The sequence below is a fragment of the Rhineura floridana genome, chromosome 7 (assembly GCF_030035675.1).
Source record: "Rhineura floridana isolate rRhiFlo1 chromosome 7, rRhiFlo1.hap2, whole genome shotgun sequence".
NCBI classification, from domain to species: Eukaryota; Metazoa; Chordata; class Lepidosauria; order Squamata; family Rhineuridae; genus Rhineura; species Rhineura floridana.
In genome coordinates, this window is record NC_084486.1 from 70,812,161 (window position 1) to 70,829,284 (window position 17,124).

The 17,124-nt window shown below is 43.6% G+C and overlaps 1 protein-coding gene across 3 annotated transcripts in view; it reads left to right on the plus strand.

Annotated features, from left to right (window-relative positions):
• The window catches only part of HSPA12A (heat shock protein family A (Hsp70) member 12A), a 96,256-nt gene that overhangs the window by 20,006 nt on the left and 59,126 nt on the right, over positions 1-17,124 (plus strand). For all 3 annotated transcript variants that reach the window (XM_061635900.1, XM_061635898.1, XM_061635899.1), the window contains exon 4: positions 13,905-14,091. In XM_061635900.1, coding sequence (XP_061491884.1) covers positions 13,905-14,091 — 187 coding nt within the window. The remainder of the gene's footprint in view (positions 1-13,904; positions 14,092-17,124) is intronic.

A 17,124-nucleotide genomic window follows, 5' to 3' on the forward strand; every position in this document is an offset into this window, starting at 1 on the left:
TGGATCACCTCTATCTATATGCTTGTTGACACTCTCAAAGAATTCTAATAGGTTACTGAGACAGGACTTTCCCTTGCAGAAGCCATGCTGGCTCTGCTTCAGCAAGGCTTGTTCTTCTCTGTGCTTAGTTAATCTAGCTTTAATAATACTTTCTACCAGTTTTCCAGGGACAGAAGTTAAGCTAACTGGCCTGTAATTTCCGGGATCCCCTCTGGATCCCTTTTTGAAGATTGGCGTTACATTTGCCACTTTCCAGTCCTCAGGCACGGAGGAGGACCCAAGGGACAAGTTACATATTTTAGTTAGCAGATCAGCAATTTCACATTTGAGTTCTTTGAGAACTCTCGGGTGGATGCCATCCGGGCCCGGTGATTTGTCAGTTTTTATATTGTCCATTAAGCTTAGAACTTCCTCTCTCGTTACCACTATTTGTCTCAGTTCCTCAGAATCCCTTCCTGCAAATGTTAGTTCAGGTTCAGGGATCTGCCCTATATCTTCCACTGTGAAGACAGATGCAAAGAATTCATTTAGCTTCTCTGCAATCTCCTTATCGTTCTTTAGTACACCTTTGACTTCCTTATCATCCAAGGGTCCAATTGTCTCCCTAGATGGTCTCCTGCTTTGAATGTATTTATAGAATTTGTTGTTGTTGGTTTTTATGTTCTTAGCAATGTGCTCCTCAAATTCTTTTTTAGCATCCCTTATTGTCTTCTTGCATTTCTTTTGCCAGAGTTTGTGTTCTTTTTTATTTTCTTCATTCGGACAAGACTTCCATTTTCTGAAGGAAGATTTTTTTGCCTCTAAGAGCTTCCTTGACTTTGCTCGTTAACCATGCTGGCATCTTCTTGGCCCTGGCGGTACCTTTTCTGATCTGCGGTATGCACTCTAGTTGAGCTTCTAATATAGTGTTTTTAAACAACTTCCAAGCATTTTCGAGTGATGTGACCCTCTGGACTTTGTTTTTCAGCTTTCTTTTTACCAATGCCCTCATTTTTGTGAAGTTTCCTCTTTTGAAGTCAAATGTGACCGTGTTGGATTTTCTTGGCAATTGGCCAGTTACATGTATGTTTAATTTAATAGCACTGTGGTCACTGCTCCCAATCGGTTCAACAACACTTACATCTTGCACCAGGTCCCGGTCCCCACTGAGGATTAAGTCCAGGGTTGCCGTCCCTCTGGTCGGTTCCATGACCAACTGGTCTAGGGAATAGTCATTTAGAATATCTAGAAACTTTGCTTCTTTGTCATGACTGGAACACATGTGCGGCCAGTCTATGTCCGGGTAGTTGAAGTCACCCATTACTACCACATTTCCTAGTTTGGATGCTTCCTCAATTTCATATCTCATCTCAAGGTCTCCCTGAGCATTTTGATCAGGGGGACGATAGATCGTTCCCAGTATTAAGTCCCTCCTGGGGCATGGTATCACCACCCACAACGATTCTGTGGAGGAGTCTGCCTCTTTTGGGGTTTCAAGCTTGCTGGATTCAATGCCTTCTTTCACGTATAGAGCGACTCCGCCACCAATACGTCCTTCCCTGTCCTTCCGATATAGTTTATATCCAGGGATAACCGTATCCCACTGGTTTTCTCCATTCCACCAGGTCTCTGTTATGCTCACTATATCAATGCTCTCCTCTAAGACCAAGCACTCCAGTTCTCCCATCTTGGTTCGGAGGCTCCTAGCATTAGCGTACAGGCACTTGTAAGCAGTGTCTCTCTTCAAGTGTCTTTGTCACTTGTGGTTAGGCCTGTGGTAATTTTGCTCTTCTGAATTTATATCCTGTGCCCCTGCTCTCACAATGCCTACTTCTAGGCCTACTGTTGGTCAGTGAAGCAGGCTGTGAGACTCACAGACAGGGTGTTTTAGCAAAGAGAGTGAAACCTGAAGCAGAAGGGTTAAGCTGTGAGAACAGAGCGCCAGGTTTGCCAAGGTCAGTAGCTGGCTGGGAAGCCTGATAAGGTGGGAAGCTTGGAAAAACTGAGTGTGGGGGAAACTGTCTGTGGAGAGAACTGTGTCTAATGTCTTTGCCTAGTAAAGACTCTTACAAGAAACTTGCCTGGCCTGGCTTATTCCTGTTCTATGCGGCTCTTGGATTCCATCCTTGTATGATCTACACATGCAAACACGCAACAGGGGTTATGGGCCCAGCTTATCATACATGGTAGCGGGTTCGAGAGCTGTTGACGTGGCGTTGTTGCAGAGAGAAACAAAGTGCAAGAAAGAGGCAAGTAAGAGTGGGCAACATGGCTGTAAACCTGTTATCCGGGATGCCGATGGAGAGACTGAATGCTGTAAACTACTCCAGCTGGAAATGGAGAATGAGAGCAGTTCTGATTAAAGAAGAGTTGAATGATGTTGTAGAAAAACCCCCTCCGGCAGCTCCTCCAGCAGCGTGGTTGAAGAAAGACGAGAAAGCGAAGGCTTTTATTACTCTGGGGCTGTCTGATTCTCAACTGTTGCTGGTGAGTAATGAGCCGACAGCTAATCAGATGTGGGAGAAGCTAAGAGCCGCTCATGTGCAGCAAACTGCGGGGAGCAGGCTGTGTTTAGCACGGAAACTTTATCAGATGCGTTTTACAGAAGAAGTGACTATGACAGAGCATCTGGCTGAATTTCGTAGATTAAATGCTGAGCTGCAAGATAGAGGAGTGCATCATAGTGACATTCAGATGGTCTATATCCTGTTATCTTCATTTGATCAAAAATGGGATGTCATGGTCTCTAGCCTGGAAACTTTACCCGACGGACATCTGAATTTGGGCTTTGTAGAACAGAAACTTCAACAAGAATGGAATAGAAGACAAGAGAATAAGGAAACAGAGTTAAAAGAGACTGTGGCTGTACAACAACAACAAAATCAAAGAAGCAGGCAAGAGAATAAAATATGTTATTTTTGTGGGTCCCGTGGACATATACAGAGACATTGTTTAAAGAAGAGGAATAACAGGGGCTTTGAAAGTCAGAGAACAAGCGTGAACTTTGTTACTAAGGAGGACAATAAACTCATTAACTCTAAGTGGCTTCTCGACAGTGGAGCATCTAATTGCCTAATCACAGACTCTAGTTTATTTTACACTTCAAAGCCGACGCAGGAGAAGCTTTATCTGGCTGACGGATCGACTCAGGACGCGATTGCAAAAGGCACTCTCAGGTTACATACTTTGGGAACTATATTGACAGATGTATTATTGGTGTCTGGTTTAAAATATAACATTCTATCAGTGAGAAAATTGGCTCAAATAGGTTGTAAAGTTACATTTGAAGGGGATAGATGTTTTGTGAGAAAAGATGGTGAAATATGCATGTAAGGGAAATTACAGAACCAAATGTTTATGGTTGAGTGCAATCTTGATAAACACACGTGTGCCTGGATAGGAGTTAATAAAGATAAACATGATAATTGTTTCCATGAATGGCAGAGAAAATTGGCACACGCACATTTCGAATAGGTACAAAACACCCCAAAACATAGTCAAGATTTGAAATTAACACATTGTGAGCATGTGGATGAGTGTGAGGTATGCTATAAAACAAAAATGACTGTGACTCCGGTGAATAAGAGCTGTGGAAGCACAACCACTGAACCCTATCAGCTCATACATGTGGATTTGGCTGGACCTTTTCAGTGCTCAAAAGGTGGAGCAAGGTTTTATTTAGTGATTGTGGATGACTTCTCCAGATTTACACATGTGTTCTTATTGAAAAAGAAAAGTGAAGCAGAAGAGAAATTGAAGGCATTTATACAGAGGACAGAGACACAATATGGGGTTGTTATCAAGAATATCAGATCAGATCGGGGTGGAGAATTTACCAGTAATTCATTTAAAACATATTTGGAAAAGAAGGGAATAATACAGAGTCTCACTGCTCCCTTCAGCCCATCCTCCAACGGAACTGCAGAGAGGAGGAACCGGTCATTGCAGGATTCAATGAGAGCCATGCTAGCAGATGCAGATATGAATAACACTTATTGGGGTGAATGTATTCTGTACACTGTTTATATTCAGAACCACCTTATGCACAGAACAATAGGCATGTCTCCCTATGAGAAACTGACTGGAAGAAAACCCAGGGTGAAACACATAGAACGTTTTGGTGCAAAATGCTGGGTACATGTTGCAAAACAGAAAAGGTATGGTAAATTAGGCTCAAGAGCTCAGGCAGGACGCATTTTGGGATTTCAGAATTCATATTATAGAGTTTGGTTGCCTGAGAAACAACAAGTAGTGCTAAGCAGAAGCATAAAGGTGATAGATAAACCTTGGAGAGACAGTCAAACAGTTATACTAGATAGTGCAAACAAGCAGGAAGCAGCAGATGTTCCTTTTGGGCAGCAAATTCCATTAAGAACTGCATTGACTGATCTAATACACGGTGGCAAACGTACTGTAAAAAGGCTGAGAAGTGAAGACATGGCAATGCAAGATACAGAAATGCCAAGTACAAGTGCAGGAACAGGTGCAGGTCCAAGTAAAATAGAAAGTGAGGAAGTAATGGAAATAGATAATGTTAGAAGATCAGAAAGAAAAACGAAAGGTCAACCACCTCAGAGATTCACATTTAATGTTACACAACAGAATAATGAAACAGACACATATCCAGTAGAATGGGAAAAAGAAGGACCAATAGATAAAGAAACAATGGATCTCATGTGGAAGTTTTGTGTTGAGGAATGAAATATAAATGTATTATCAAATAAAAGTGAACAAAATGAATCTGTGAAACTTGTGTGAATAAAGAAATAAAGAAACAAGAACTGAACTGAAAATGTAAATAGAAACGGTAAGAAAACAAACCATGTACTGATATGTATTGTAATGAAAAGTTAATATTGTAGAAATGTAATGGTGAACAATGAAGTTTTGTAATCTGTGAGTCTCAGGTGGGGGCTGTTGGTCAGTGAAGCAGTGAGTGAAGACTCACTCACAGACAGGGTGTTTTAGCAAAGAGAGTGAAACCTGAAGCAGAAGGGTTAAGCTGTGAGAACAGAGCGCCAGGTTTGCCAAGGTCAGTAGCTGGCTGGGAAGCCTGATAAGGTGGGAAGCTTGGAAAAACTGAGTGTGGGGGAAACTGTCTGTGGAGAGAACTGTGTCTAATGTCTTTGCCTAGTAAAGACTCTTACAAGAAACTTGCCTGGCCTGGCTTATTCCTGTTCTATGCGGCTCTTGGATTCCATCCTTGTATGATCTACACACGCAAACACGCAACACCTACCCCTTTTAAAATTTCATCATTTCTTTGGTTTTTATCCCAGGGGGGAGGTTTATTCCGAACCGGACCTTTCTCAGCTCCTGTCGGGTTTCCCTCCTCAGTCAGTTTAAAAGCTGCTCTGCTACCTTTTTAATTTTAAGTGCCAGCAGTCTGGTTCCATTCTGGTTCAAGTGGAGCCCGTCCCTTTTGTACAGGCCCGGCTTGTCCCAAAATGTTCCCCAGTGCCTAACAAATCCAAACCCTTCCACCCGACACCATCGTCTCATCCACGCATTGAGACTGCGAAGCTGGGCCTGTCTGGCTGGTCCTGCGCGTGGAACCGGTAGCATTTCAGAGAAAGCCACCTTGGAGGTCCTGGCTTTCAGCATCCTACCTAGCAACCTAAACTTTGCTTCCAGGACCTCACGGCTGCATTTCCCCATGTCGTTGGTGCCAACGTGCACCACGACCACTGACTCCTTCCCAGCACTGTCTACCAAACTATCTAAACGACGGGCGATATCCGCAACCTTCGCACCAGGCAGGCAAAACACCTTGCGGTCTACACGCCCATCACACACCCCACTGTCTATGTTCCTAATGATCGAATCACCCACTACAAGGATCCCTCCACCCCCTGGAGATATATCCTCGGCACGAGAGGATAGCTGCTCATCCCCCAAGGAATGGGTCCCTTCTAAGGGATCGTTTCCCTCTTCCTCAGCTGGATGCTCTCCTTCCCCGAGACCATCGTTCTCCATGATAGCAGGAGAGCTATCATCGTTGGAGTGGGACACAGCTATAACGTCCCTGAAGGCCTCCTCCACACACCTCTCTGCCTCTCTCAGCTTTTCCAGGTCCGCCACCTTGGCCTCAAGGAAATGAAGTCGTTCCCGGAGAGCCAGGAGCTCATTGCACCGAGAGCACACCCACAACTTCTGTCCAACAGGCAGATAGTCGTACATGCTGCAGGCGGTGCAAAACACTGGAAAGCCCCCACATCCCTGCTGGCTTCTTACCTGCATAGTTTTGTTTAAGGTTTATTACGTCAATGGGTTGGAGACTGCGGTTTAGTTGAGGTCAGGGAACAGACGGGCAGAGTAGGGGGCCCTGGCCTCCTCGCCCTGCTGCCGAACTCGCTCTGCTGCTTAACTCGCCTTGCCGCTTTGTCAGCTGGGGCTCCCTCTAGCTCGTGGAGCAGGCTCCCTCGCTAGGGTGCTCTGACTTTATATGTGTGGCTGGTTCCTCCCAGCTACTGCTGCCAGCCAATGATGTGTTACTTGAGGCTGATGGCTATCAGCTGGGGCTTAACTCTTTAGTATTCTCTCAGGCTTCCTTCCTTTGAAGGCAGGAAGGCAGGCTTCCTTCCTGAGCAAGGGGCGGGGCTGTTTAAGCTTTTGGCTGCTTTTAATCTAAGCAAGGGGCTGCGCCTTCCAGGCAAGTCTTTTTTGTTTGTTGTTTTCCCACCTAGAACAGCCTGACCTTTCTTTAACCTAGGGAAACAGAGCTTGTGGTTGTGTTTACGGAAGGCTAAGGCTGCCCTTTTTAGCAAGGACTGAGCTGACTCTCTCCCTGTATGTATCGGTGGAGTTTCCTTTTCCCCCTTCTCTCCGACTGGAATTTAGCCTTGTTTACAGTGTCCCCTGAAGCTTTCCTGCTAGGGTGGTGTTGAAAACTAGCTTTCTATAGGCTTCCTTCTCCTAGAATCTGTCTCTCTGAGCTGACTCTCTCCCTGTATGTATCGGTGGAGTTTCCTTTTCCCCCTTCTCTCCGACTGGAATTTAGCCTTGTTTACAGTGTCCCCTGAAGCTTTCCTGCTAGGGTGGTGTTGAAAACTAGCTTTCTATACGCTTCCTTCTCCTAGGATCTGTCTCCTAAGATATAGGTTCTTTCAGGATTTGGCTCCTAGCTCAGGGTGACCTTGGGCTGCCCTTATTACTTATTGCTCTGAGCTGTTTTACTTCAATTAAATAATGGAATAAATGGGAGCTACTTACCCTCTTTTCGCTCTGCTGCTTAACTCGCCTTGATGCTTTGTCAGCTGGGGCTCCCTCTAGCTCGTGGAGCAGCACTGACTACTGCAGTGCACTCTGTGGGGGTACCCTTGAAGATGGCCCAGAAGCTGCAACCCATGCAGAATTTGACTGCCTGTCTATTAAGTGGGGCATCGAGCTGCAGTCATATGTTGTTGATCCTTAAAGCACTGCACTGGTTGCCTGTGAGCTACTAGGCCCAATTCAAGGTGTTAGTACTGACCTTCAAAGCCCTAATTGGCTTAGGGCCCAAGTATGTAAAGGATCACTTCCCCCAGTACCTGCTGGCCCATGCCCTTAGATTGGTGGGGGAGACCCTGATGATTGTCCTGCCAATGAGAGTGGCCCAGGGAGGGGTGATCAAATGAGACAGGGCCTTCTCGGTAGCTGCACTCTAATTACAAAATTCTGTCCCTGGGAAACTATGTTTGTCCCCCCCTTGCTTGCAGCCTATAGGCATCAGCTAAAGAGATACATGTTCACTTGGACTTTTAAGAACTAAGTGATTCAAGGACTCTACAGTTGCAATATGACATTGTTGTTTTAAGTTAGGTATTTTTGTATGTAGGGAACTTTTACTAGTTTTAATGTTGCGTTTAGAGCTGACTTTATCTTAATGATGGTGTACACTGCCCTGGGAGGAAGGGCTGTATAGAAATAAAATGAATAATAAAAATAAGATACAGTTCAGGCTCGTCTGTCATTACACCTGTAATTGGGCCTACAGGGGTAAGAGAACCAGCCTCCTCATACTAGCAATTAGTCTTCTGCCCTTTACCCTTTACATAGGAGGAAAAGCCCCTTTTCACTTCCTCAGTAGCTGCCGACAGGTGTAAAACAGCGCAGAATGGCCGAGTACAGTGTTCGCCTCACTGTAAGATGAGAATGTTAGGGTTGAGAATTTAATGTAGGGATTTAATGGTAAACAGTGGGGGGTAAGTGATTTGGAGGCACCTGACAAAGGGAGTTGAATCAAGGGTGAGAAGCTCCTATGCATGAAATAAAAGAAGGCTGTATTATTGTTTGAAAAATGCATCTTATGCAAATTCATCCTGAGCCTATAGAAATGATTATCCAGTAACAATTTTAAGCCCGGCAGAGATGTACTTAATTTTCTGTCACAGAAACAAAGCCATCTACAAAGAACAACTTGTGCTGAGAGATGTTTAGATAAGAAGACAGATCATGCCAAAGCAGGTGTGGGGAGCTTTTGGCTCTCCAGTTGTTGCTGAACTACAACTCCTGTAATCCCTAGCCACTGACCTTGCTTGCTGGGGTTGATGGGAGTTGCAGTTCAGCAACATCTGTAGGGCTGAAGGTTCCTCACACCCATGCTAAAGCATAGTTATATGCATAGTTATGTGCTACAGATAATATCCTTGGCTTTACTGAGGGTCAGACTTTGTTGTTATATGCTTTCAAGTCGATTACAGCTTATGGTGACCCTATGAATCAGTGACCTCCAATAGCATCTGTTATAAACCACGCAATTAGCAATTGTGTGAACGGTCTTTACAAAATAAATATTGGGCCTGCAACCTGAATTAGGGTCCTGGCTTGGGGATATGCTTGGGGGGAGCTTTAACTCTTTGGCCCCCAGTGTGGCCCCAGTCTGGATTGGTGGCCCCACTCCTGCTATTTGCATGCAGGGGAAACCTTCCTTGAAGAAAACTGTTCACAGAGTTGTCTTTTCTAGTTTGACCTGACCCTGCTCGGAAACATGAAGCAGAATCTTTCTCCTGTTGCTTAACATTTCCTTGTTACCAGCAAATTAGTCTACAGAGAACAGAAGGTCCCTATCATATGTATAAGAAATGTGGGTGGATGAGAAGGTAATGCCAAGGGCTGGCAAATGTGCAGTGGTGATGAGGTGAGAGAGAATCAAGGAACTATAGAGGTGCAGACATAGTGAGTAGGATGGGGAAGTGTAGCTCAGTGGTAGGACACATGCTTTGCATGAAAAAGTTTACAGACTCAACCCCTGGTATCTCTGGGTAGAGATACCAGGAACAGACTCCTGCCTGAAACCCCGGAGAACCACTGCCAGTCAGTGTAGACAGTGCTGAGCTAGATGAACCAATTGGTCTATCTTGGCAGAAGGCAATTTCCTGCGGTCTAGGAAAGGTGTGACTGAAGCAGTGGCTCATGTGGTCATCCCTAGGGCAGTACTATGGGCTTAATCATCACTCTTGTTCTTTAGGTTTTGTTTTGTTTGGCTCTGAAATAATTTAAGTCCAAAAGATCTGCTCATAGAATCATAGAATAGTAGAGTTGGAAGGGGCCTACAAGGCCATCGAGTCCAACCCCCTGCTCAGTGCAGGAATCATGTAAACGGACATTGCTATACAACCATCCTTTTCACCACTATAATCTTTTCCAGCAGAATCTTCTTTATTTTTAAGCTTCGCCCTGAATTTTATCATGAGATCTGTATAGATGGCTCACTGCAGCTCTCAGTGAGCTCATCAATACGTATTCTCCATGGCTGGGCTCACAGTCATTAAAAGCCATATTTCCCAATAGGGTTGTCTTTGTGCACCTAAGCTCGAGGTTAGGCTTGCCAAAACCTGGCTTTGAAGGATCTGTGCCTTTAATAGCAGCAAGACAGAAATAGTAGACACATCAAAAAATGAAACAGGGCAACAAAGAGCACAAGACTTTTTCAGGTGATAATCCTAGCCTAGGGCTTCAATTCCATGCCAACTACCCACTTCCTATAAAAACTGGGCATATTAAGAATATTTGCATTTTTTAAATGTTACATAATTTGCTCTTCTTTTCCTCATCGTAGGGTGGTGTAAAGAGCTATGGAAAGAACTGAAATCCCAAACCCTGTCTACTGCATAATCCTGACCAGCCCCTTTCATGAGGCATTGCATGAATACTTTCACCCTCATCATTGCATCCTTAAGGGCTATAAACTTGCTTTTTAAGAAAGCTGAGATTATCTGGCAGCTGAATTCTGTGTCTGTGTACTCATTTGTACAATGTCCAGTACAATCACAGTATGCACATGGCCTTGCTGTAGCATTGAATTCTGGGCTTCCAGTGTGTATTAGAAATTTAAGGAATTGTGTGTTCTGAAGATTAAATCTTTCAAACCTTAGCCACAATACTAGTGAGATTGCTGATGGTACTGCAGCTCAAAGGCGTTCATTCCAGAAAGAGGTCTAATGCATCTTCTATTTAGGAAAGAATAGATGGCTGTCACAGTTACTCATCTCCTAAGTGCACTTTCTATTAACATAACACTCTGTGAATGAGTCAAAATTACAGTCATTAAAGAATCCCAATCAAAACAATATCTTCTTGCCCTGAATGTGCAGCTGGTGCGTAGGATTTAACAAGCAGTAGTTCTGGTTCAGTCAGCTCAGAATGGATGACATCTCACCTGACTTCTCCCCCCACCCCCATGAATCCAGAGGGTCACGTGCCTGCATTAAAATCTAATGAAAGATTTTTCAAGTTCGCCATGTAAACATATGCTATTTGTCTATGGGCATTAGGAGTTCATTCTGGTGACTAAAAGCAAACTCAACCAAGATATTCCTAACAAGGGATTAAAAATTAATTCTCTAATATGGAATCAGCAGCTTATTGAAATGTCTGTAACAATAACCGTATAACTCTAAAAGAAGAAAAATTGAGAGTTTTGAAAAACAGGAATATCGATCAGTTGGTGTAGCAACAATTTTGTTACTGGCCTCACTTATAATACTTGAGGGCAGAGATTCCCAAATGTTGGTCTGTGGACCACAGTGGGTCTGTGAGCATCATTCAGGTGATATGCAATATGACCACAATTAAATATTCATACTGATTTTAATTGTCCTTTTATTTGTTTCTTTTATTTCTTATATTGTATCTTATTCTTTTACAGTTTGAATTATATGGAATTGTAATACAATAGAAGAAATGAAAGAAGAAATAATACCATTAAAATCACACAGCAACTATTACAGCACATTACAATAGACACAAAAATTATTAAGCTGTTCCACCAAGACAATCAGCAATTTTCCAGTGGTCTGTGGGGGAAAACGTTTGGGATCCACTGTGTCAAGGTGTTATAAGCAATGAGGCCTGCAACAAAATGTTGTTGCATGGAGTGCTTCAGTTCACTGTTCCAGTCAACCATGTCCATTTCTTTGGTACTCCATTCCATTTCCCTCACCCAATTCCATTCCTCCTTCATCAGTTGGTTAGCATTCCATGCCCATTCAGCACATTTAATTTTCTTTGGGCTGTTTTGGGTTAACCCCCCCCCCCAGAGTTGTTTTTCCTTTAAAAAAAAACACTTCTGCAAACCTTTGGATTTCCTGGTATGCTGATACCCTCTTGTACGTCTCTCACTGACTGAACATCAGAATTAGGAGGAATCATCCTATTAGATAAACCAGCTATTTCCCTTTTTCTGGAAACTGTTTGCAGTATTGATAATCTGATAGTTAATGTAGTACATTCCAGAACTGGAGTGGAGTTGTTTCCAGTACCTAAGCTGAGAAGCAGATCTCACACTTTTTGCTCATTTCTTCCAGTGGTTGCACAGAAAGCAACAATTGGAAAGTCCCCCCCCCCAGTATAATAGGGATGGACTTAAATATACTGTATTGAAATTGGTTTTAACTGGGTATTTTGTTAGGGTTGCCAGGCTCAGGGCCTGAGAATGATTCTGTATCTTTAAGAGAAGAGAAAATCCAGTCGAATGCAGGTTTTCTTGCAACATTGTAATTCTCCCTTCCCCCTGCACAACTTTTGAAGATATGGAAGACCTCTTGGTTGCCAGGTCCAGCCTCCAAGAGGTCTTCTGTATCTTCAAAAGTTGTGCAGGGGGAAGGGAGGATTTCACCTTATGGTTTTTCCCATTTCAGTGTTGCACGAAAACCTGCATTTGGCTGAATTTTCTCTTCTTTTAAAGATACAGAATCATTCTCGGGCCCTGAGCCTGGCAACCCTATATTTTGTAGATGTTTTATCTGGCTTGTTTTTATGTTGCATACTTTGTATTTGATTGCTGTTTCATTATATTTTATTTTTTTATTTATATCATTGTTGTTAGCCACCTTCAGCACCATTTGGTTGAAAGGTGGAATACAAATCGAGTCTAAATCACTACAAGGCAGGTTCCTGCATTCCACAGACATACACTTGAAAAGTAGTAGTAGTAGTAGTAGTAGTAGTAGTAGTAATGTGAATAGGCCCTTAGTTCTAGTAAAAAAAATAGAGTAGTGGAATAAATAAAAATAGAGATGTAAGCCCCATCTGCTACAGTTCTCAGAGTGGCTGAACAATCAATTCCTCTTCTCAAGGAACTCTGGGAACTGTAGCTCTGTGAGGGGAATAGGGGCCTCTTAACAACTCTCAGCACCCTTAGCAGACTACAGTTTCCAGGATTCTTTGGGGGAAGCCATGACTGTTTAAAGCGGTATGATACTGCTTTAAATGTATAGTGCAGATGGAACTGTAGCTAGATTTATATGGCATTATTTATTTATTTATATTATTTATATTCAGGGGAATCATTACATGCTATTGAAAGCTTGACTTAGAGCTATTTCACGTGTCACTTTAGGCCATGTTTGTACTGATAGTATTCTGTTTGTATAAGCTGCATGCCATGAAGTTGTAACTAGGGTTGCCAGGTTCAGGGCCTGAGACTGATCCTATATCTTTAGGAGGAGAGAAAGTCAGCCAAGTGCAGGTGTCCTTGCAACCCTGTAATAGGAAAAAACACAAGGTGGAATTCTCCCTTCCCCCTGCACAGCTTTTAAAGATACAGAAAACCCCTTGGAGGCCGGGCCTCCCAGTAGGAGCTCTGGGCAGCAAATAAAAGCTCTAAAAACACTTTAAAACATGATAAAAACAGACTTTAAAATATATTAAAACAAAACATCTTTAAAAACATTTTTTTAAGCTTTAAAAACATCTTTTTAAAAAAAGGTTTAAAAAAATATATATTTTTTTAAAAGTTTAAAAACATTTAAAAGCAATTCCAACACAGACGCAGACTGGCCCTGCAGCAATTGTATTGTCATCCTGCTCTGAACATAGAAGTTCCATGTTACCACTGGAGCTAATAGCCATTCATAGCCTTATCCTCCATAAATTTGTCTAATCTCTTTTCAAAGCTGTGCAGGCTAATAGCCACCACATTTTGTGTCAGTGCATTTGTTAAGTTCATTCACTCTCATGCTTCTCTTGCCCTTGACCTGTCTCCTCACTTTGGGAAATGTTGCTTTACCCTATGAAAGTGATATACTATATGTCACAATCACTGATCATCATAGAAGGGGTGCTGTCATGTAGGAGAGGGGCAACAATCCATAGAGGTCCCTGATTTTTGAACCCTGGATTTGATCCCAGATCTTCTAGGTTGAAGCCCAGTGTTACCTTCATTTTTTTTTTAAAAAATGATATACTGCTTTTCAGTTTTTTCTGAATTCCTTTTTTTTTAACCTGTTCCCATTTTTCTAATGCCATTATACTGTTACATTGTTTTTATGTTAATTTTGTATACCATTTGAGGATTTTTTTTTAATATTAAGCAACTCAGAAATGCTTTTAATTAATTAAAGAAAGACAGACAGACATTCCATGCAGCAGTTGTATTCTCTGGACTTCACATTAAAGTATGCTAAAGTTTTGTTGATTTTAAATGGTGTCTTCTATATTTTTAGGCGATGGGAAGGAGGAGATCCTGGCGTATCCAATCAGAAGACACCAACAACTATCCTCTTAACTCCAGAAAGAAAATTCCATAGTTTTGGTTATGCGGCCAGAGATTTCTATCACGATCTAGATCCTAATGAATCAAAGCACTGGTTGTATTTTGAAAAATTTAAGATGAAGCTTCACACAACGGGTGTAAGTAGCAGATGAATTCTATACATTTACCTAGGAATAGGAGATACATTTGATTCAGTTCACATTTAAAGGTGAACCTACCTATTTTGCACTTTCCAAAACCAAAAGACAGCCAGCCTTTGAAATTTGCACTTTTCCAAATTTCACAGTGCAGTTTCCCAGCCAAGTAACATGTAAAAATGCATATGCTAGGATAAAAATGTATATATTAGTGAAAATAACATACAAAAATGCATTCTATTAGGGAAAATTGCTTTGAAAAACTGCAAAGCCGCATTGAAATGCTAAGGAATGTTTATGAGGACTGTTTTTATAAAAAAAAATAATAGCAAACTGATGTGGAAATGTGGAGAACGGAACTTAAGAGTGGAAATGAGAAACAGAGAGAAGGTGAAATTGACAGATCCACTCATCCCTACATCTGCCTAAATATTTCTGTCCCTGATCCTAGTCAGATGTTACCATAATACACACAACATTCTAGCTAAGCTTTGTTTAATAAGTGAAACTGGTAACTTAATACTTTCTACAGCATTTTTCTTTCCATCTCTCTGAAAGATTCTCTAGACCACCAATTAAATTTAGTTTCACTTCATAAGCCAAGTGTCCTGCCCGAAGTCGAGAGATCCAGTCTCAGACGTGGCTGCGATTTTTCTCTTTTTATTAAAGTTCAAAAGCAGTGCACCTCATTAACCTAACTAAGCTTTCTAGGAACTTTTGCCCTGGTTAACTCTGACTAAGCATGACTTCGCAGCGCTCTGACATTGTCAGCAACAAACACCTCCCCTGAGTCATCTTAAGTAGGCTTGGCTTTTGCACGTAAACGTTAGCGGCTCCTCAACATCTGTTGAATCCCCTGCTTCAGCTGCCACCGAAGGAGGCTGGCTCTCAGCTTACCCAGCTGGGAAACATCAGGTGGAGCAGGCAGCACCTCTGACATGGATGCAGGCACTGGGGGCATATCTAACGGAGCAGTCTCCAACAGGGCAGTCTTTGACAGCTTTGGTTGCACTTCAGTGGGGGGGGCAGAATCAGGGAGAGTCGAGCTGTCACTGACAGGGATCCGTGTGCTCTCTCCCTGCTGCTAGTCCCTTCCCGCAGCTCATCGCCCCAGTCCTCAATGTCAGAGTCTGGCATCTCAAAGCCTCCCCTCCCAACCTGGGTCACAACATCATCCCCCCTCCCATGCCAATTCCCCACCCCCACCCTGGGGGCTTTGGCTTGTCTGGGTAAACAACATGAAACTTTCTCACCAAGTCTAGAATGTGAACGTCGGCTGCCACCTCCCAAGATCTTTCTTCCGAACCGAATCCCCTCCAATGGATCAGGTATTGTAACTTTCCCCAGCACTGGCAAGAGTCAAGGATATGTTTATGGCTGGGAACTCGTGTAGGCAAATAGCGTGTGGAAAGCCACACCTTGTCTCCAACCTATATCTCTGGGCCAGACTGGCGGTGTTGATCCGCCACCCATTTGTAGTCTGCTCTCGCCATGAAAGCTGCTCCTGTAGTAACTGCTGCATTGCCTGTAGTTCTTGCACGAACTCTGCCGCTGCTGGGACGGCCAGGATAGAGCCAGGGGTGGCAAAAGTATGTGGGTGGAATCCAAAGTTGGTAAAGAACAGTGTCTGCTAATTAGACGCGTGGACTGAATTATTGTAGGCGAACTCTGCCAGGGGCAATAATGACACCCAGTTGTCTTGCTGATAGTTTACATAGCAGCGGAGATATTGTTCCATAGTAGCATTCACTTTCTCTGTCTGTCCATCAGTCTGGGGGTGGTGTGCAGACGACAGCCTTAACTCACTCTGTAGCAATTGCCATAATGCACACCAGAACTGAGCTGTGAACTAGGCTCCCAGGTCCGAAACCAAACTGGTGGGGAGACCATGCAAATGAAAAATGTGCTCTACAAACAGTTGGGTGGTTTCTCAGGTGGTTGGCAGCTCAGCACAGGGGATGAAGGGAGCCATTTTGCTGAAAGCATCCATGCCCACCAAAATAGTCATCTTCCTCTGGGAAGCAGGTAAGTCTGATGAAGTCCAAAGTCACCATTCGCCAGGGTCTCTTGGGCATGGGAAGAGGCTCCAGCAAACCCAAGGGTTGCCCTGGGGCGTATTTTGCCCTTGTGCATGTTGGACAGGATTGAACATACCTCTCTACATCTTGTTTAACCCTTGGCCACCAAAAGTCTCACATGACAGTCTGTAAAGTTAAAAAAACCCCAAAATGTCCAGCAGTGGGGGTATCGTGACACTGGCAGAGGACCTTGGCTTGCAACTCTCCTGGAGGCACATACAGAGTCTCTTGTGATAGAGCAGCCCAGCTTGATGGGAGAATCCCAGCGCACAGTCTTGCTGTGATTGCTCCAGTTCCTGCATCCGCTCCTGAGCGTACGTGTCTTCTTCCTGGGCTCTACACAGTTCTTTGAGCCACGGGCCAGGGCAGCTGGCTGCAACCATCTTTTCCAAGGGGATGATGTGACGTAATTGTGTGGCAAGCTGGGTTTCCTGGTACTCAGGCTTGCGGGACAATGCATCCACCTGGCGGTTCTGTGCCTGGGGAATGTAATTGATGTGGAGTGGAACCTGGTGAAGAACTGCACGCACTGAACCTGCCGCTGATTCAACTTGCGGGCTGTCTGTAAACTTTCTAGGTCTCTGTGGTCGGTATGAACCTCTGCTTTGTGTCATGCCCCCTCCAACAGCTGACACCAGGTCTCAAAGGCATCATGAATGGCCGACAGTTCCTTCTTCCAGACTGCATAGTTTATTAGCTTTCTGAAGAAGTAAGCACAGGGTCGTAAACCCCCCTCCTTCTTGGCTGGGTGTAATAATACTCATCTGATGCCAACATGCGACACATCACTTTCCACTACAAAGGGTTCCTGGGAGTCAGCATGCTGGAGTATGAGCTCTGAGGAAAACAGCCGCTTCAGCTCCTCAAAAGCTTTTTGAGCTGCTTGGGACCAATGAAATGGTCCAGAATCTTTCAGATAGTCAGTAAGAGGGGTGGTCAGGTTTGATGAAGTGCT